Source organism: Sciurus carolinensis, chromosome 6 (assembly GCF_902686445.1).
Source record: "Sciurus carolinensis chromosome 6, mSciCar1.2, whole genome shotgun sequence".
In the NCBI taxonomy this organism is placed as follows: Eukaryota; Metazoa; Chordata; class Mammalia; order Rodentia; family Sciuridae; genus Sciurus; species Sciurus carolinensis.
This window is the reverse complement of record NC_062218.1, coordinates 107,104,568-107,126,783: the sequence shown is the minus strand read 5'-3', so window position 1 is coordinate 107,126,783 and position 22,216 is coordinate 107,104,568. Positions and strand designations below refer to the sequence as shown.

Below are 22,216 nucleotides of genomic sequence, written 5' to 3'. Positions count from 1 at the left end.
TTTTGGAGCCACAGACCATCTTGCTCACGTATCTTCATGGTTACTTGGGCCACTCACCTCCAAAACCCTGCCGCTGATGTATCGGTCACAAGTCTCACATTTAATGCCAAACTGGGAGTGGTAGTCAGACTCGCAGTATGGAACACCATCCCTGCAAGAGGAAATTGACACAGCATGAGAAAGTTAGGGGGATCCATGGGGGTGTCCTGTGGCAGTGCCAGGACCTGCAGCCTAAGGTGTCTGGGCCAAGGTGGGAAGTGCTTGGGGAGCTTGTTTAAAATGCAAATTCCTCGGGTCCTCCCTGGAACTGTGGCATCTAAGAATCCCTGGGATGGGGCCCAGGAATTGCATCTGGCGAGCTCCCCAGCATGGATGGCAGCTCTTGCTCTGGGTGCCAGCCTCAGGTGACCCTTTTCCACCCTCCTTCTTCCCCTCTCCAAGTCCATTCTCTTCCCTTAGCCCTCAAAAGACTCTGAAAGTTATTTAAAACATCTAAGTGTTTTTCATTTAGAATAGGTAATATCGCTGTGGCACAGCATTCTCAAGGCATAATGGGAGAAGTCCCCACCTTCCTTCCAGTCCTGCCCAGTGTTCCTTCCAGGTGTAATAGATATGATCAATGTTTTACATATCCTTAAGGGCTCCTCTTTTAATCAAACATTTCACCTGTAGTGAAAGAACCATCTGGTTGTGCTGCTAGATCAGCAGCTTCCCTGAACACCTCCTACACTCTCCATTTCTACCCAGTGCTTAGGACTCAGCAGACAGAGAAAGAAGACTGCCATCAATTATCCTTACACTACCTCTTACTACAAATAACCACTAGCATGTCTTGCTTGGTGTGTACCGGGCCCTCTGGTGGTGTTTCACATTTAGTCCTTAGGGTAGTCCAATGCTATGATTCCAACGTGTGGCCAAGAAAACCTGAGTAGGAAGTAGTTGAGTGACTTGTCCCAGGTCTCCCAGGATGACATGAAGCTGGGATCTGAATCCAGACAGTCTGGTTTATCATCCAGGTTTACATGAGGATTAAAGGAGATAGAGCCTGTGTATCCGAGGGTGTAGCATGGTGCCTGGCCCATGGTGAGTACTCAGCAAGGGGCAGCAATTGCCAAGACTGCTTAGAGGGGCTTTTGAGAAGAATGTGTGGTGTTCAGCTCTCCAGGGCTGACACAGAAACAGTTGGGGATGTTGGTGAGCTCAGCTCGGCCTCTGGGACCTGCCTAGCTCTCAGGGGTAGAGTTGAACCCTGAGGAGAGAGGGATGACTCCCCCACTTTTGGGTGTATGAGAACTTGGTTCAAACAGTTGCGTAAAGGACAGGCGTGACATGTTTCCATCTCAAAGCCATGCTGGGGCTGCTGGGAACCCTGCCTGGGCAGCAGGACAGCCAGCACTTCCTGAAGGAGAAGCAACAAGGATGGCCAACGTGCGGCAAAGGACAAGAGATGAGGCTAGGACTACAGAGGAAGGACTTTCTTGTGACTCAATGAGACAAGCCTCCTCCAACCCCTTCAAGTCTCCCAGCCCCCAAACAAGTTCTCACTCTGTGAGTGCAAGAGGGCTGCTTTGCAGGGGGAAAGAATCATTCGTCAAAAGGCAGGTACAATGAGCCAGAAAAATTTGGGGTATAAATGCCAACACGACCTCATTTGGATGCTTGAGTTGGGGAGGCCTTAAGGAATTTGAAATATACATGGTTCTGAAAAGACAGATGATAAAGTGAAGATTTATTGGACACTCATTAGGTACAAACACAGACCTCTGAACCTTTACACATCCCCACCAGGAGGTCATCTTATTAAGCCTATTTTCATAAATGAGAAAGTTAAGATTCTGAGTCCCTGGCTTAGGTCACACAGGCTGGGCTTCTACCCTGGGCATCTGATGCCATTGCCACTCTGCCTCAGCCAGGTGAGGAGCCCAGAGGCAGACTGTAGAGGTGCCAGGTGTGGTGGGTAACCTGGGCTGGGCCTCCTCGAGAGGAACTCTGAGGAAGCTCTTACCGCCCCAGAGAATTCTGACTTGGGCTGATGACTTACTAAGGACACTCCTTCCTTGGCAGGCCCAGAGGGGAATGCCAAACTCCCGCTGACATGGCACTTAGAACTTTTGGTGACCTGACCTCAGCTCACCCCTGCAGTCTGGGACTCTGCATCACCTCTGCACACACTCAAGCTCCCAAACAGGGTGGGGTGCTTACACTCACCCACCTCCCTTGTCTTGCTAGGCTAGGCATACACCTCTCCTTTGCATTTTCAAATCTTATTCCCTTTTCCAACATCCACCTCAAAGACCACCACCTGCTATGAAGTTCACAGATTCCAGACTCCGCCTCCTGCAAAACATACGTGATCCCCCATTTTCTGAATATTCATAGTCTTTCACTTGCACTTTGGACATAGGCAGGTATTGTTTGGCCAGTAGCCATCTCTCCTTCTGTTGGTACCAGTCCCAGGATTTTCCCTTGGAAGATACCCCTTCCCACTTGAGGTTACTATAGATCACAAGGGCTGCTTGATGGCTCTAGGATTGGATTCTCCTTGCTAGTGATTAATCAGGAACAGGTATGTGACCCAAGGGTAGCCAAATCAGAGGCAGCCCTGGGATATTTGCTGGAGGCCTTGAAAAACAGGTCTCTGACTGCTAGGCTTGCTAAGCTGATAGAAGAAAAAAAACCACCTGGTGTTGCTGGCTATCCTCTTTGCTACTTAGGTAGGACCTACCTGAGAATGAATCCACACAGAGGAGGGAGGGAGTGAGGGAGAAGGGAGAGAGAGGAGGGTGGATGGTGGAGAGAGAGAGAGAGAGAAAGAGAGAGAGAGAGAGAGAGAGAGAGAGAGAGAGAGAGAGAGAGAGAGAGAGAGAATCTGTAGACATCTTTAAACCCCTAGATGCAACCATGCCTGAAGCCAGCGTGCCTGACCTTCCCATTTCTGTGAGTCAATAAACTGCTGTTGCTTTTAAGTGAGTTAGAATTGGGTTTTCTGTCACTTATGATTGAAAAGGTTTTAAGATTTAATATTCTCGTAACTCCATTCACACATCCCATTGGTGTCCTCATTCTTCATATATACAGCCTGTCTGCCTTCTTAAACTGTGTCTTGAAAGTGGATACCATATACGCAGCAAATCTACATGCTCACCACCCCCTGGCATCAGGCCAGAGATGGGCCTAGGAAGCATCTGGGGTCAGAAAGTGTTAGTGTGCTTTTGGGTACTTCAATGTGTACATGTGGTCACTAGGACCTAGCAACAAGGGGGTCTTATCCGAAACTGCAGTGTGCAGTTCCCTGGGGGTTGGCTCCTCTGTCCTGCAGCCTTTCTGTGTCCTCTTGTCTCAGTTAAAAGCATTCAACAACTATATTATTGACCATGATCTGGCATTATTGACTGTGGGAAGAGGATGCCACAGTCCTGTCCAGGTGGGGAGGGTAAACACCACCACTAGAGTAAGCGACTCCCCTGACTTCAGTATCCCATGGACACAGACCCCTCATGGGGAGAGTTAAGGGGGGTTAATGTGCAGTTAGTAACTTCCTTGCATATAATAAAAGCCAGTAAATGGTAGTTAGAATTATTAGCAGTATTAAAAAATTAGAACAGATAAGTATATAATTATAAATGCTGGCAGCCTGTGCAAAGGAAACAAGCAGGGCAGTCTGAGGGTTGGGGCCGGGGGAGTGGAGGTGAGGAGTGGTGTAGAGGCCACTTCTGAGCAGGAGGCACAGGGAAGGAGCAAGTGCTGAGGAGGGCGAGACCATCACAGCAGAGGGAACACATGGGAGGGCCCGCAGGTGGAGAGAGGCTTTGTAGCCCGAGTGTGGCAGCTAGGAGTGAAGAGGGGCAATGCTGGAGATTCAGCCAGGGGCCCAGTGGTGCAGGCCATGCAGAATGCAGAGGCCCAGGAAGCAGGACCGGCAGGGAGAGGGACACCCACTTGCTGATGTACTCCCCGGTGAGGATGACGCTGCAGGTCTGGCACTTGAAACAGCTGACGTGCCATTGCTTGTCCAGTGCCAGGAGTGACTGGCCGTGCTTGATCTCCTCCTTGCACCCAGCACAGTCTGCAAAGACAAGAGGACACAGCTGAGCAAAACACCCTGGCTTCTTGGCCCTCCTGCCATCAACTCATGCCCACAACAAGGGATCCCCTTCCTGAACACGGTTTCCCACCTTGGCACTGGCAGCTTCCCAGAGACACTGCCAGGTGAGAGAAAAGGCCCCTGAAGACCTGGTCTGTCGCCAGGAGACTTGCTGTAGTGGAGAAGGAGAAACCTCCCTGCTTATCGTTGTGCCTGCTGTTCACCCACAATGGTCCTACAGGCTTCTTGCCTCCTCCAGTGGCTAACTGAGCTTGTGCATCTCTCTGTGACCTACCTCCTGGGAACTTGCAGCATGTGGCATGGCAGGCCCCGCCCCGACCTGAGGATTTCAGCAAGATCTCTGTGTCCCATGAAGCTGGAGAAGCACCCCTCCAAGGGACAGTATGCTTTCTTTTTCTCTCTCCTTGCTGTACATTAAGTGGCGAGGGCCACGTCTGTGTTTTGAGGTTGAACCCATTCCTTTGCCCAGCATGGTGCTAGGTGCACAGTAAGAATTCAAAGCATGCCTTAGAGTCCTCAGCAAAGGATAGGACTTGTCCCACCACCCCTTCCCCAATGTGCTTATATAGCAAATATTCGCCTCCCAAGAAGCAAAGATTAGAGTCTGATGAGTCTGTCCCAAACTAGAAATGTGCCCTCACTCCCTGTCACTGTCACTCTGGAATGTGTGTTGGGGCCAGCAGAATGTGGGGCAGGCCCAGCGGTCTGCTTGTTGCTCAATGAATGTCTGAGGAGGGGAGGGGCAGGAAATGGAGTCAGCGGCCAAGGTACTTGGGAGATGCTGGGAATTCAGGCCTAGCTGACCGGATGGCCCACTTTAGAGGAGGATAGGGTCACTGGGCAAAGTTTACTACAGGACAAACCTCCCTGTTGGCACCACAGGACAAATGCACACTTTGTAGCAGTGAGGAAAAAGGAGTCACAAGTACAGTTGGGGAAGCCTGACCGGATAGCCCTCTCCCACTGGGAGCCTGTCCTGGGAGAGAAGATGATGTGTCCGGGTGTCTAGGAGGGGTGCTGGGTCCAGTTGGCTGCAAGGAAGGGATAGTCCTGTTGAAGTGTTGGTGTCTGAAGTGATGTGCTCAACCTTAACGTACACACTGCAGGCATCTGGTCAAGATTTCTAGGCCACAGAGACTGAACTTGTGTGTCTGTGGGACTCTCTAGTAGGGTTTAATAATTCCACAGGGGCTCTAAGTTTACAAAGTACCTAGTCAAATATCCCAGCCAGTGCAGGAATCTACCACATTATTGACATGTGCCTCCCTTACCCCCGCTTAATCATATCCAGGGGCGAGCAGCTCAGCCCTTCGTGAGGAAGTCCACTCTGTGTGGACGGGTGTGACTGCCATGGATGCCATCTTTATGTGGAGCTGACGCCACACTCCTATGATTCCTCTACCCTTATGCAAATGAGAGTAATTCTCTCTTTTCCCCACATGGCGTTTCTTTCAAATAAAGGGTTCCTCTGTACCCTTCTTTGTGCCTCACTGGCTCTGGTCAGCATTGGTCCAGTTCACTTGTGGAGGCCAGGGAGGTGGGAATGCTATTGGCCAATGAAACAGTCCTCCACCTTGTCAATAAAACTTAATTAATAGCTGCATCCTTTCATGGTCACATTCCAGTGATGAGGCCCCTCCCGCTAAATTAAAGTGAAAGTCTGAGATGAATTTAGCACCTTAAGCTAAAATTTAGGAGCTAGTACAGTGCAGGGGTTAGCTCTAGATGCGAGGTTGAGTGAGTAGAAACCAGCCTAGGTGAGAACTATCTAGTTGTTTGACTTCTGAGCCCTGTTTTCCTCATCTGAATGCCTTCCTTATGATCAGCAGGCATAAGTAATATATGTATCCAATAAATGGTTATTGTCATTATTTATCACTCTTGTGTTTTTAACCCACATCCCATGTGATGCTTGATTTCTGATCTGAAGCTACAGGCAATGCTCCTCTTATGGCGAAGCTCTGTTTATTCCTCCTCAAAGTTCTGGGATGACTTCTCCACATTTCTTTTCATGATATGTTGCTGTTCCTCCACTGTACTGGTTTCATATTTATCTGGGTGGTTTTCTCCCTCTTCCTCTTCCTTTCACTCTTGACTACTGGTGGAGCTTCAGACATCCCATCTGGGAGCCCAAGGATCAGGTGTCATGAGCAGAGTCATGAGAACCACCCTACACTGAGTTGGCTTCTGCAGAGCCAGCTGTCCACTCCTCATACCTTCCTCTCCATTCCAAAATTACAATCACTAGCTGGCACAAAGTCTGATGCCACCACCTGTTCCTCAAGTCCCTTAGTTTATTACTAAAACCTCTAAAGACCTCTGGCCACTGTTTTTAGTTTAGTACACTATGTCATTCATTCCACTTAGATCAGTAAAAATAAGTGGGTTTTATGAGTCACAGCAAGCCACCCGCTTTGTTTCAGGCAACTAATCCAGGAAGACATACCCCTTCCAATTAGCAAGTCATGTTTCTGGTAGGGGTGTTAACAGAATAGCCTCTAGAATCAGACTGCCTGTTCTCATGTCTTATTACCTGTGTCACTTTGGGGAAATCATTTTGCCCTTTGAGTCTGTAGTAATTAAATGAAATGTTTTGTGTAGAATGTTTAATGCAGTGCCTGACAATGGTAATAATCAATGCTGATGGTAGTGATGATGGTGATTCTGGCATTGATAGTGGAAGTTGGTATTAATAGGAGCAGTGATGGAGATGTGATGCTAGTGATGGTGATGATGACGTGATGGTGGTGGTGGTGGTAATGAAGGTGATAGTGATGATAATGGTAGTAATGGTGATGATGATAGTGGTGGTGGTGATGGTGGTGGTTATTGTGATAGTGGTAGTGATGGTGATGGTGGTGGTGGTAGTGGTGGTGGTGATGGTGGTAGTGGTGGTGATGATGGTGGTGGGGATGGTGATGATGGTGGTGGTGGTGTTAAGTGATGTGGTGGTGGTGACAGTGATGGTAGTGATGTGGTGGTTATGGGGATGGTGGTGATGGTAGTGATGGTAGTGATGGTGGTGGTGTTGGTGATGATGGTGGTGATGGTGATGGTGGTAGTGGTGGTAGTGTTAAGTGATGTGGTGGTTATGGTAGTGATGGTGGTGGTTATGGTAGTGATGGTGGTGGTTAAGGTGATGGTGGTAGTGGTAGTGGTGATGATGATGGTGATGGTGGTGATGTTGATGCTGCAACTGCTGCTGATTATTGTCTGTGAGATCTATGAGAAGATGTTTCTTTTTCCTCTGGAAAGTAACATGATTCTTTCCTCTTGACAGTTCCTGAGTATTCTTCTTGATCTCTTTTGAGCAAACACGGCTCCTGTTTTTCAAGAATATCTTTATTTACCCTGCAAAGATAAAACTGCACACTGATGTAGTTTAAGGGTAAAAAAAAAGGTTCTTTTTCTTCTTCCATGACATGTTCTTCTTCTTAGCAACCTCTTGGAACTGGCTGATCTCTTGACTCCTCTTTCATCCTTGGGAACTCAGGGAATCTTCCAGCATGCTCTCTAGTCGGCCTCCCTTGCATTGCAGCATGAATGGTGAACACCCTAGGAGAAAATACTACTACGAAACATGGATCCGTGGATTGGTGTGTTTGTGATGAGTAACGAGAGGCCACAATCCTGAAAGCTCCCTCTGAAAACTGTTCACAAACTCATGCATCCCTTTTCACTCACTTTCCCTCTTATTTCTCTACCTCCTGATCTGCAAAATTATGGTGGAGACATTTAGGAGACTTTCTCTGAGAAAAGTTCATACACAAGATTCCACACTCGGCTGAGGAAACCCGCCTCCTGCCAGACCCCTGCTCACAGAAACGTGTGGCACAGCCTGAGAGAAGTAACAGGAATCTTAATCTCAGTGCTCCTTTGGTGTGCTCATTTTATATTTTACATACTACAGCATATGTTGTATGTTAGCTTAATTCTTACATATTAACATATTTGCTTTTACAACAATCCTGAGAGGATAAGAAATTTCATCCCTCTTTCATGGTTGGGTAAAATGAGTCTCAGGAAGGCTCCATGACTGATTTTGTATCGTGCAGAAGGTTGGCAGCCTCCTGACTCAAGTTTGCCTCCTTCTCTGCTGATTTGCATGTTGGTTCCACTGGCCTCTGGGGTTCTCAGCAACATCAGTCACAGGGCCACAGACCTGCAATTCCGGCCTCTGAGTGTTTCCGGATGATGTTTCCAAGGACTTATGAAGGATAACAGCATGTACACTCAGCCACCTTGAGATGGAAACTTGGTTAGAACAGCAAACTGTTCTTGGGCATCACCAAGGACACCGAAGGAATGGCGCTGCACATTCCAGGAACAGATTCCAATTGAGTGAAGGGAAGGACAAGCCTGGGAGGGAGCCTTCCCCCTGCCCTTCGCTCAGCTGACCACGGCCGGCAGACTCTAATGGAGCCCCTGGGAACTGAACCCTGCTGACTCGGGATGTTCTCTGCTCACCCTCCTCCATGGGATGCAGCCCCCGCATGCTGACTCTGCTGGTACCATGGCTGGCAGCCTCTGCACCGCACCGTGATACATCCCAGGAAGCTAATGGGTTTTCATTGATTCTCTCCATGGGGCCAGCCAGAGTGTCATATAACATGAAAGAACACTGGAGCCTAGTGTGGCTGACAGAGACCCAGGGGGCCGGTCCATGTGTGTGTGGGCGCATGAAGTCAGTGGTCTGATGAGGGCGTCTGGGAACAGTAATTTAGACATCTTGTTGCTAGACACACTTGAGTGGGATGGACTTCCATCATGAGGACACTGCTCTGAGACACACTTGTGATCCTCACTATTTCTCCAATCTGTGGTTTGCTGATAAAATATAAGATGGCATGGCAGATGCCCCTCATCCCTACATAATGGTTCTCAATCTTAGGAACACCAAATGAATCACTCAGGAAGCTTACTAAGAGGGTTGGCTCTTATAGTCCATCCCTAGAGGTCCAAGGCAAGTCCAGAAATTTTCATTTTCACAACTTCCACAATGAAGCTGACAAAGGGGTCTGTGGAACATTCTCTGCAAAGCACTAGCTCATCTCTTGTTTGCTCCCAGGTGCTCCCTACTTTGTCTTTTGTGAGGCACGACTGCAAAGTTTTTCTTAGTGGAGTTTGTAAAAGTTGAGGACCACTGGTGACAAAACACTTGATCAACCCTGTCATGGCATCCTTGGGACATAAGAGCAGGAACCTAGCTTGTCATAGGACAGAGCCACCCAAGTGACTGATCAAATGGCACTGGCGATCGCTGTTTCCAGTCAGGCAGCCTGTCTTCCCTGCAGTATGCTTGTGAAGCTGTGTGTCTGGGCACTATGCCAAGTGGGTCACACTTAGGAGTTTCCAGGGTGGAAATCTCCTCTGCACCCCTTCATGCCTGTTGGAATTATGGACAGTGTCAGAACAGTGGAGCCTGTGGAGACAGCACCCACGGACAGAGGTGCCTGGTGGGGAGGACTCACGGCTTGGTCCACGGATCTTGATGGGCTTACTGCTGGTCATGGACTGGGAGCATGTCTGGCACACACATTCTTTACCACTGAAGGTCACCTTGTCTCCAATGGGGAATGGCTTCCTGCAAAGGGAATGAGGAAGAAAGTCAATGCCTCCTCTCCTGAGATTCTGTGACTCTGGTGACCTGATAACACACATGCTCAGAGCAATGCATTAACACATACTGCTTGTCTTTTTAGAGCACCAGGAAAATTCAAATGCTGTTCACAGTGACAGACTGACTAAACCACTCAATGAGGTCCTGGGGGTCAGAACTGGATGTCCCAAAGAGTCATTTGTATGATTTGACACTGGGCAAATCATGCTGCTTATCTGGGCTTACATATCTCAACTTTAAGAGGAAGAGGCTACTAACTCCTCACAGAGTGGTTCTTCTTCCTGGAAAGATTTTTTTCCATCACCACTTGACATCCCCCACATGAAAAAAAAAGTCATTCAACTTCTGAACTCACTGAAATTTCTTGCTTTCACTATCCAGACATTTCTCAAAATCCTCTATCCCAACAGGAAGTTTAAAGTCCACAAATAACCCTTTCCCCTCTTGTTCTGTATTTGTTCGGTTTGCTCAGCCCAGGGGACTCAAGCTCATCCAGGTCCTGCCTCCCCAACTCAGTTATCAACCATGCACAGAATTCCCACATTGCCACTCCTGTTGCTTGGCTCTTCCTGCAGTTGGGACCACCTGTCCTATGGTCTCTAAGCATAACCACTGGCAAAGTCTTCCAGCAGTTCTCCGGTCCTTGTGTTTGCAGTGTGGGACAATGAAAGGAATGCTGGGCAGGAGGCAGGGGAACCATGCTCTCGTTGTGGCCCAGTCACTAGCTCATGGTAAAAAGATGCAGCCTGAAACCTCGCCTGGAGCCATACGGACCCTCTGTGCTGACCTCTGATGGGTCTGGGATCCAGAACCCAGGCTCCAGTCCTAAGAGATGAATGAATGAATGAATTTAATTGACTGATTATATTTTCTTACATACTCTGCTATTAGTCTCAATTAGAAACTCCAATTGGTTAGTTTCTCTAGTTGGTAACTAACCAGTGGCTATTTTTTGAGAATAATAATCAATCTATAAGTTCTTTTCCCAAATAAAAAATGCAGATATACATCAATCATGCTTTACTTATTACTTAATCAGAGATGTCCATTAAATTTTAACATATTTGTGGGTAAGATTGAGGTTTTTATTTCTTTTTTTTTTTATCATCTCCTTAATGTGGTACTTGGCATACAGCAGGCCCTTAATGTACATTTGCTAGATTAACAAGTGATTGAGATGCTGGGGTGGAGAAGTGGGGAGGGAGGCACTCTCCATCTTTGGAGAGGTCTTGAGAGAAGCTAGATGGTTATCATGACAATGAGAAGAATAATAACAGACACAAGAATTATAACAGACACACTATGCACCAGTTACTGAGTAAGGTCTTTGCATGCATCATCTCACTGATCTTCACAAAAATCCAGTGAGGTTGCTGTGGTTTTGAATCCTTATTACTGAGAGAGAAACTGAAATGTACAGAGGTTGGGTCCCTTGCTAGAGTCACCTTGAAAGCAGAAGGTGGTACTGGGATGGTGGAGGAAGGCAAAAACCAGACATCCTAGTACCACCTGTGGATGAAGACATGGGAGGCTGAGCCAGATCTGTGGTTTCCAGACTGCATTCTGAGGGTACTTAGTGGTTTTTCTTGGGGGGTGTAGGTGGGGCTTTTGATAGGACTGGGAGATTGAGCCTGGGGCTTGAATCCTCACTCTGCCTCCATCATAAGGTGAACTAGTGTTTTATATCATAGGAAGGGAGGGATTCAGCTGCTCAAAGGTTTGAATACCACTGGCTCTTCAGATACTTTCATCCCTGCGGTTCTTGAAATCAGGTATCTAGCATAAGCCCAGCTAGCCCCAGAACTGCTTGGGAAAGGCCATCTCTTCCCCTTCCCTGGGACTCACACTGAGGGCCCAGGCCCTGCTGGCCACCTGCTCACCTGCACAAGCTGCACACGAAGCACTTGGGGTGGTAGGTGCGGCCCAGGGCGGAGATGACCTCTCCTGTGATGAAGTCCCGGCAGCTGTCACAGCGGGTGCCATAGAGTTGCTGGTAGTCCTGGGTGCAGATGTACTCCTGGTTCTTGAAGAAGAAGCCTGACTGGGCCAGGCCACAGCCACACACTTGGGGGAAACAAGGAGGGAAATAAGGGCAGGTTGAGTCCGGGGAGAATCTATAAGCATGAGTTCCTCATTGGGGGAAAGGCTGGTATCCGATTTTGTCATGAGTGGCCAGAGAATGGTAGCAAAACAGATCGTATGGGACTTTGGGCCACTGTTACCTTATGGTATGGCTGATAGACCACCTGTTTCAGAGTCATGTGGGAGTTTCTTCAGAGGCAGATGCGTGGGCCTGGTCAGATTCCCTGAGCCTGGGACCTGGCATCTGCATTCTGCACAGCGCCCAGCTGATGCTAATGCAACACCACTGATGTGGTACAATCCTTTCAATACACTCAAGTTTAAGGCCTGTGACTCATGCAGTGCTACATAGCTGGTAGTATCATGAATTATATAAAAGAATAGCTCAGTTAAAAATCTCTTGGGTACTTCCTATGTGCATGACTCTGCTAGGTGAAGAGCAGTGTGGACACCACATGCTCCACATTCTAAATTGCAGACAGTTTCCCATGGCAATGGAATGGGTGGTTCGAATCCTCACCACAGCCACAGAGGATTGGTCTGTTCCAGCAAGAATGAGAAAGTACTCCCCAAACTGCAAAGAGCAAAAAATGTATGCAGAGGGAAGATCCCACAGAAAGATGCCATATACCATGGATGAGGGGCCCTGGGGTAGGTACAGGCAGGACATACTGTGGGCAGGAGTGGTGTAGAGACTGGGGTAGGGGTGGTGTTTATAGGGAATAGAGGGAAGTCATACAGGAAAAGGGTTTTAGACCAATTGCAGGAAGGCCTTAATTCAAGAAGCTCAGGCTTTGTGGGATACTGAGAAGCCACAGCAGTTTTATCCCTCATTTTAACAAAATTACAAAAAAAAACCTCAAGCATAAATAAATGTAGAGACAGGAATACATTCCTCATCAACTTGCTGCAAAAATGATCAAGTGCACTGATGACTTCAATAGTGCCATAATATGAATTTGTAAGGCATTTCATAAGTTCTCTTGGAATGTCGTTGTGGATATTATGAATAAATATATTGAAGTCAGATAGTAGAAGAGGTGGATTTATAAGTGTCTGAACAACTGAATTATGTGGGAACAAGCTCCAAGAAAGGACTTTGACTGATGGGAAATAAGATTTTCTCAGAAGGAGTTAAGTTATGAAATCAAAACACCATGAGCAGAATGGAAAGAGGCAAAGTTTCTTCCATAGAATGACCAGGACCAACAGAAGTACAGCAACCCACTGAGTGCATTCATTCAAATAACACAAGGATGGATCCCTTAAGGAGGGCTGGTCAGCAGTAAAGGAAGGCAAATGGAAAGCCTCTTCAAATCCTGTGGTCAGCTCCTCATGTTCTTAGCCTGCCCTCACCAGGAGACGGCCTGGCTGCTTGGCTTTTCACATAGATTGCCTTCGGGAGGGGAAGAGCTGGCCGGGCCAACACAAACCGGTCCAACAGAAGAGTTACAGCTCTCATGTACATTAATGAACAGGTACTCTGGTCTTTCACATGGGTTTTCTGAGGATTTGCTTAACATAAGTCGACATTTTCAGGAGTGGTTAATGGTGGGGAAACCAATGAGACAGTTTCCCAGACTGTAGGTCTGAGGACCAGCCTGGAATCAGGCAAAATCACCCAGTAAATAACACCGCATCATTAACAGGAAAAGTTGTTCTGCAGAAGAAGCCAGGATAAAAACAGGAAAGATCTTTCAGGTGAATGCCAGAAGTATTTCGCAAGTGTTTATTCACCTTTGTAGGCTAGAAGCAGGCTTAAAGGGCCAGGGCAAGAGAGGAAGAGGTGACTCCAAAAATCATAGCAGGGCAGTTGGAGATGGAGAGTGGTCTGGGAATCAGACTTCTAGACTCTGGTCTCATCACTGCCACTGAGTCTCTGGAAGGCAATGAATGTGGTCCTTCCTTCCCTGGGGCCTCCGTTCACTTCTGTGCAAAATGAAGAGGCTACCTGTGAGTTCATGAGAACTTCCTCAGGGTGCACCATGTGTCCAGACATTTTAAATTCAGTGTGAAGTTTTGTTTGTGGTCCCTGAGCCACCCCTGTGGAGAGGCAGGGCCATGGTGGGGACAGTAGTGGCAGGAGGTGGGGGAGGGTTCCTCTTCCACCAGTCATCATGAGAATTCATCATATCAAACAATGCCTAATCCCAGAGCAGGCAAAGTCAGAGGACAGGCTGTTCTGGGTGTGCAGGTGGCGGATCAATTGCTTCATGGAATTAGTTGGGTCCTGGCCTACGACCTCATTGGAAACAGTTCCTGTTTTTTCCCTTCTTTTCTCCCCTTTGTTTTCCTAGCCAACTCCACCCGCAGAGCTACCTCTCCCAGTGCAGAAAACCAGGAGGCCACAAGAAAACTTGGAACGATCAGTTCCTCCATTTCCCCCAAGGAGCTAAAGGAGGAAGCTTTTGGTAGAAAGGATGTAAATGTTGATAAGAATCTCAGGGGTTCCTGGAAGTACAGTGGAGAATACAGGGATAAAATGTATGTATATAGCAAGCAATATGAGCATGACAGATGCAGTTGAGGTTGAGCAGAGTCAGATGTTCAAATAACAGGAAAGGCAATGAAAAGGGTTAGCAATATAGATTTAACAGAACTAGTGTATCCATACCAGTCATTATTCTGTGAATCAGAAAAATAAAAAAAAAAGCAGATCCTATGGTTAGACAGTAGGACAGAATGTGCAAAGTTAAAACAGCATGGTGTTGGCACCAAAACAGGCATGAAGATCAATGGAATGGAATAGAAGAAAAACCCACATAAATACAGTTACCTGATACTAGACAAAAGTGCTAGAAACATACATTGGAGAAAAGATAGCCTTTTAAACAAATTGTGTTGGGAAAACTGGAAATCATAAGTAGTAGAATGAAATTTAACCCCTATCTCTCGCCCTGCACAAAAGTCAACTCAAAGCAGACCAAAGACCTTGGAATTAGACCAGAAACTCTGTCACTGTTGGAAGAAAATGAGGCTCAACATTCTAACAAATTAATTCAGGAATCAACTTTCTTAACAGGATCCCTAAAGTGTAACAAGTAAAACAAAAAGTCAATAAGTGGGATGGCATCAAATTAAAAAAAAAAAAACTTCTGCACAGCAAAGGAAACAATTAATAGTATGAAGAGAAAGCCTACAGAATGGGAGAAAATCTTTGCAACCTGCTCCTCAGGGCATTTATATTCAGGATGTGCAAAGAACTCAAAAAACTTAACACACACACACACACACACACAAAAAAAAAAAACCCAATCAATAAATGTGCAAAGGAACTAAACAGACACTTCTCAAAAGAAGAAATATGAATGATCAAGAAATACATGAAAAAAATGTCCAACATCTCTAGCAATTAGAGAAATGCAAATTAAAACTACATTGAGATTTCATCTTACCACAGTCAGAATGACAATTATCAAGAATGCAATGTGGGGGAAAGGGTACACTCATACATTGTTGGTGGGACTGAAAATTAGTGCAACCATTCTAGAAAGCAGTATGGAGATTCCTTAAATAACTAGGACTGGAACCACCATATGACCTGGCTATTCCACTTCTAGGTATATATCCAAAATATTTAAAATCTGCATTTTATGGTGACACAACCACATCAATGTTTATAGTAGCACAATTCCCAATAGCCAAGCTATGGAGCCAATCTAGGTCCATAGCTTCAACAGATGAATGGATAGAGAAAATGTAGTATGTATACACATGATGGAGTATTACTCAGCCATAAAGCAGAATGACTTTACGGCATTTGCTGGTAAAATGGATGGAACTGGAGATTATCATGCTAAGTGAAATAAGACAGTCCTAAAATGTCAAAGGTCAAATGTGTTCTCTGATATGCAGAAGCTAATTCAAAATAATGGGGGGATTAAAAAAAAGAATAGAAGAAAGATCAGTAGAGTAGACAAAGGTTAAAGAGAAGGGAGGAGAGAGAGGATAGGGAAAGACAGTGGAATGAATCTGATTTAAGTTTCCTATGTACATATATGAATATACCACAGTGAATCTCACCATCATATGCATCCACAATACAGTAATTAAAAAAAAAACTATAAGTAAATAGCAGAAAGATCAGTAGAGTAGAAGGAAGAGGAACAGGGGGAGGGAGGAGGGGAAGGGAAGGGGAAGTACTGGTGACTGAATTAGAACAAATTCCATGCTTTTATAATTATATCAAAATGAATCCTATTGTTATGTATAACTAAAAATAACCAATTAAAAACACAGAGAACTTCTTTAGGAAAATCCAGAATGAATGCTCACTGTAAATACAGTGCCTAGGAAGCCTAGCACTCAGCCTTAGCCACATGTGAGTGGAAAATACCAGGTTTCAGGGCTTACTGGACCTTTGTCCAGAGTCCTAGTCTACCACTCAGATGCATGTGACTTTGAGAAATTGATCTCACTTTCTGGCACTCGCATGTAAAACAAGGGTGGTAGTGAGTAACTGAGGGCACATCCTGATCTGTAAGTCTAGGATTCTGCCATATAGTTCTGCTGATTTTCAACAGTTCAAATGAGACTAGATTTTATGAAATTTCATAATCTGACTTAGAAGGGCTTCCAAGGGTGATCTAATTCATTATTTGAAACACTTTAATTGCAAAATATATGTGGATAAAATATATAAAATATACCTGTGCAGTTTAAAGAGTAATAAAACACACACCCATGTACTCACTACCAAGTTTATGAAATAGGTTGTTACTAGTGCCACAGAAGCCCTCTTCCTAAGACCTCTTTCCCACATGGTCCTAATCATGTGTTTTATCCCTTGCTTTTCCTGGTAGTTTTATCCCTTGTGTCGTACCCATTAACACTGTATTGTTTTGTGCCCTGTGTTTGAACTTTATATCGATGGAATATTTCTGCATTTATTCTTCTGTGCTTTCTTCCTTTTCTCAGCGTGGTGTTTGAGACTCACCTGTGACAATGCACACAACCGCAGTTCATTCACTTTCACTGTGCTGTTGCTTTCCACAGTCTGAATAAATCACAATCAATCTATTCCACTGTGGAACGACATTTGAGCTGCATGCATTTTTTTTATTTTATAAAAATGCTGCTATGAGTCTTCTTGTATTTGTGAGGTGATGACTATTTTCTATTTTGTACCCTGCTTATATTCCCACCAACAGATCCCAAGGATCCATTTCATCTCTGATACTTGGGAACATGGGACTAGTCAAGATGTATGTGAAATTCGCTATAAGATGATAATAAATAAATAATGTGAATTCCACAATAAGATATATGTGAAATTGTATCTTATTATGTTTTTAAATTCCACATCTCTTAATATTAATGAAATTGAGAATCTTTTCATCTGGAATTGATGTTAGTGAATGGTATACAGTAGGGATTCAATTTCTCCCCATATGGCTAGTTAATCATGTCAGTGTCATTTATCAAGCAGTTTAATTGTTCCCCACTGCTCTGTAAGAAAGCGTGTTTCTACATGTGTGGAAGTTTATTTTGGTTCTCTACTCAGTTCCATTGGTCTGTGTAACTGTCTTTGGTCTAGACACACTGCCATAATAGTTTATACAGCAGTAATAAGTGTATGATATCTGGTAGGACAGGCTTCCTGGTGTAGTTGCTGTTCTTTAGAGGCAGAGGATCCCTGAGTCTTTGCCAAAAAATAATTTTAATTGATTTTTTAATTTCTATGGAAAACCTTATGGAATGTATTCGAGTTGCCTTGACCATAAATATAGTTCAATAGGGTAGAAATGTCATATTGATATTTCTTTCTTTCTTTTAGGCCTTCTTTAATGTCTTTCTTATGATGTTTTATAAATTAAAATTTTATCATTTCTATTATAAAAACTTACATGACTTGATAAGATTTATTCTTAAATTTAAAAAATTCTTAATTCTTAGCTATTAATCACGTATAGAAGTACAATTTTCTTTTCTAAATTTATTCTGTATCTAGTAACTTTGATACACTCGCCTTGATTTTCTTTTTGGCATTAGTATTTAGTACATCTCTAAAATAATAGAATTCTTCAGAAAAACTAACTGCAATAACCTAAAACCATTAATAATAATGTATCAAGACCTAACCAAGATCCATATATTGCATTGGCTGATATGCCTCTTAAGCATTTAATTTCCATGTTCTTTTTCCTTCTTTGCAAAGTATTTATTGCAGAAACTGGGTCATTTCTCCTTGAAATATTTCTCAGAGTTTGGATTTTAATGATTGTGTCTCAATGGTATTGATTAACTTGTTCCCCTTACTTTTGTTTCCTATAAATTGGTAGTTATATCTAGAAGTTTGAATTAAGATTTAGGTCTGATTTTTGGCAACAATAATACTTTGTTGTTGTGTACTTCTGTAATTTAGGGGGTAGTGGTGATTCATGGAAATGGCTGCTGTTGATTACTACCTTGATACATCATTTCATTACAGGTTTGCAAAATTAAGGTGTTCTAATTATTTAACACTCAGTGGAGTGTTTCCTTACAAAATTTCCTTTATCAACCTTTTGCCTACATATAAGTACATTTTGTACAAGAGACAGGTTAACTTTTTTTAACCTACTTGTTTCAGATTAATTATTTCACTAGCATTATCTAAAAGTTACCAATAGGTTTTTCTCTTATTATAAACTCATTTTCTTAAGTCATTTGTAGATTATTAGGTTTTCTACACAATTATGTCATCTAAAATTTATCAAAAGTTTGTTTTCTCCTTTTCAGACAATGAAAGTTTTATTTCTATATCATAACTGTATTCCTAGGACCCTCAGGCCAATATTGAATCAGAATGTGACAGTGAGCATTGTTCTGGTATCAAAGGGAATGCTTTCAACATTTTACCATTAAACATGTTTTAATTAATTAGCTAATTAATTAATTAAGCATCATTCATCAGCTATGACAGCTTTTCCTGGTACTGGGGATTGAACCCAGTGGGGTTTTACCATGAAGCTATATGCCATTTATTTTTTTGTACAGGGAATTTAACCCATGGGTGCCTTGCTACTGAGATGTTATATCCCTGTCCTTTTGAAAATTTGAGACAGAGTCTTGCTCCGTTGCTGAGGCTGGTTTCAAACTTGTCTCAGTCTTAGTCTCCCAAATCACTGGGATTACAGGCATGTGCCAGGTATGATAGGCTTATTCAATCAGTCCTGCTTTTAAAAACTCACATAGATAGGTACTATTTTTAAATGTATCCAATATTTTTCTGCCTCTATTAAGATATCCAGATGATTTTTACTCCCTGATACCTTCATAATGTCTTACACAATTTTCTAATATGGTAGCCGGTTTTGAATTTCTGAAATAAACCCCACTTGTTCAGTTATGTTATATTTTTTTTGTAATTTTCTGGAGTTGGATTTTTAACATTTTGTTTAGGGTTTTAAAAATTCATGTTTGTGAATTTTATTGATGTATAATTATCTTACATTGCTTGTTATTATGCTGGCTCAAAAAATGAGTTTGGGAATATTTTCTTCCCATTCTCTGAAAGAATTTCTGAAGGATTTAAATGATCCGATTTTGAATGTTTTGTAGAACTTGATTGAGATGCTGAATTGTTTTTTTGTAAAAGAGTTTTTTTGTTTGTCTGTTTTTGGTACTGGGATTGAACCCAGAGGTACATAACCACTGAGCCATATCCTCAGCCCTTTCTATTTTTTATTTTTTAATTTTGGGACAGGGTCTTGCTAAGTTGCTTAGGAACTTGCTAAGTTACTGAGGCTGCTCTCAAACTGGTGATCCTCCTGTCTCGGCCTCCCGAATCTCTGGGATTTTAGGTGCGTGCCACCATGACTGGCATAGAAGAGTTTTAACTACTAATTCAGTAGTCCAATATCTTGGATGGTTTTAGGACTAATTTAGGTTTTAAAATTTCTTTTTGGGTAAGTTTTGGTAGGTTATGTCCTATGAATTGATAATTGATATCAACGTTATCTATGTTTTAAAATTTATTATTCTAAAATTGTTTCTAATATTTCCTATTATGATTTTAATTTTAATAGAAATTATAGTTAGGTCCCTATTTTCTTTTTAAGATTGCTCAATTGCACATTTTCTCTTTTTACATGCCTAGTTTTGCCAGAATTTTGTCTACTTTAATTGTTTCTTTAAAGAACCAACTTTTGGCATTCTTAATCCTGTTCATTATATTTTTTCTTTGATTCATGTTTATTATTTCCTTCCTTCTATTTTCCTTGGATTCAGTCTGCTTTTCAACCCTTTAGAGTTGAATGCTTAGTTCAATAATTTTTAAACTTCTAATCTATTGTGTGTGTGTCTTTTTTTTTTTTTTTTTTTTTTTTTTGGTACCAGGGATTGAACCTATGGGTACTTAACCACTGAGCCACATCCCCAGGCCTTTCTATTTTTATTTTGATACAGGGTCTTGCTAAATTGCTGAGGCTGGCTTTGAACTTGTGATTCTCCTGCCTCAGGCTCCTGAGCTGCTGGGATTACAGGTATGAACCACCATGCCCAGTTTTATTGTGATTTTTTTTGAGGCTATATATTTTTCTCGGAGTACCACTTTAAACTACATTTCATAATGTAAGTTTTCATTTCCTTCCTTCCTCCCTTCCTTCCTTCCTTCCTTCCTTCCTTCCTTCCTTCCTTCCTTCCTTCCCTCCCTCCTTCCTTCCTTCCTTCCTGTCTGCCTTCCTGTCTGCCTTCCTTCCTATCTTCCAGAGCTAGGGATTGAACCCATGGCCTTGTGTATGTAAGACAAGTATTCTACTCCTGAGTTATAGCCTTAGTCCCTCATGATGCAAGTTTCTGATTTATAGTATTTTTGTTATCTTTCTCTTCTATGCATTTTACAGTTTTAATTAAGATTTTGCTACATTATTCCTCCTTACATCTTAGTTCTTTTGTCTTGGGGTCATTTTCCTTCCGCCTATAGGACATACTTTGGAATTTTATTTAGTGAAGATCTATTGAAAAGCATTCAGTTTTTGTTGTCTGGAAATGTTTTTACTTTGTCTTTGTTCTTTAAACAGTTTTAATGATATACAATTTATATGTCATATAACTCAACAATCTAAAGCATACAATTCAACATTAGTTAATATATTTTTAATTTATTTAGAATTTTCATCACCTCCAAACCACAAACCCATTAGACATCGCTCATCATATTCTTCCACACCCCCAGCCCTGGGTAACCACATCTGCTTTCTGTCTCTACATAGTTGCCTATTCTGAACATTTCTTTTATATGGAATCATACAACATGTAGCCTCTTGTGATGGATTTTTTTTATAGTTTGATGAACCTTTATTTTATTCATTTATTTATATGCAGTGCTGAGAATTGAACCCACTACCTCACAAATGCTAGGCAAGCACTCCACTGAGCCTCAAGCTCAGCCCATGATTTTTTTTTTTTTTAACATGTTTAAGGTTCATCCACATTGTAGTATTTCATTCCTTTTCATTGCTGGACACTATCTGACTGTATGGATATAACATATTTATCTCTTCATTGCTTGAGGGATATTGGGTTATTTCCCTCTTTTGGCCATTATGAATAATGCTGCTGTGAACACTCACGTGTAATATTCTGTGTGAACATGTGTTTTCCTATTTTTGAGTATACACCTAGGAGTAAAATTTGGAATTGTTGGGTTATATGGTAACTCCATGTGTCTAACCTTTTGAGGAATTGCCGGACTGTTTTCCAAAGTGGCTGCACTGTTTTATGTTCTCACCAACAATGTATGAAGGTTCCAATGTGTCCACATCCAAAGCAATACTTGTATTATCTTTTTGATTGTAGCTGTCCTAGAGGATGTTTTCATTTCTTTGATGACTAATGATATTAAATATGTTTTCATAGACTTATTGAATATTTGTATAACTTCTTTGGAGAAATGTGTTTGCTAATCCTTTGCTCATTTGAAACTGAATTGTTTGTCTCTTTATTGTTAAGTGGTAATAGTTCTTTATATAGCTCAGCCCACAGTGCTTTCTCAGATAATTTGCAGTTTCTCCCATTTTCTGGGTTATCTTTCAACATTCTTGATGGTGTATTTTGAAGCACGAAAACTTTAAATTTTGATGATGTTTAATTATCTCTTTTTTCTTTTGTTCATGTCATATCTAAAAAGATATTGCTCAACTCAAAGTCACAAAGATTTATTCTCATATTTTCTCCTAAGAGTTTTACAGTTTTAGCTCTTATTAAATCTTTGATCTGTTTTGAGTTCATTTTTTATGTATGTGTAAAAAAAAGTCTGATTTCCTTTTTCTATACCAGTTTTTGAGAAAACTAGTCTTTCCCTAATGAATTATCTTGGCAACTTGCTGAAAATGAACTGATCATAAATGTAAGTGTTTATATCTGGACTCTTGATTCTATTCAATTGATTTATGTCTATCCTTATGCTACTACCACACTGTATGGTT

The 22,216-nt window shown here is 42.8% G+C and overlaps 1 protein-coding gene across 6 annotated transcripts in view; it reads right to left on the bottom strand.

The window, feature by feature from the left end:
• The window catches only part of Ablim3 (actin binding LIM protein family member 3), a 110,266-nt gene that overhangs the window by 46,127 nt on the left and 41,923 nt on the right, over positions 1–22,216 (bottom strand). For all 6 annotated transcript variants that reach the window (XM_047555145.1, XM_047555146.1, XM_047555147.1 and 3 more), the window contains 4 exons: positions 11,606–11,789; positions 9,577–9,689; positions 3,940–4,066; positions 58–151 (listed from right to left, as the gene is read on the bottom strand). In XM_047555145.1, the coding sequence (XP_047411101.1) occupies positions 58–151; positions 3,940–4,066; positions 9,577–9,689; positions 11,606–11,789 (518 nt within the window). The remainder of the gene's footprint in view (positions 1–57; positions 152–3,939; positions 4,067–9,576; positions 9,690–11,605; positions 11,790–22,216) is intronic.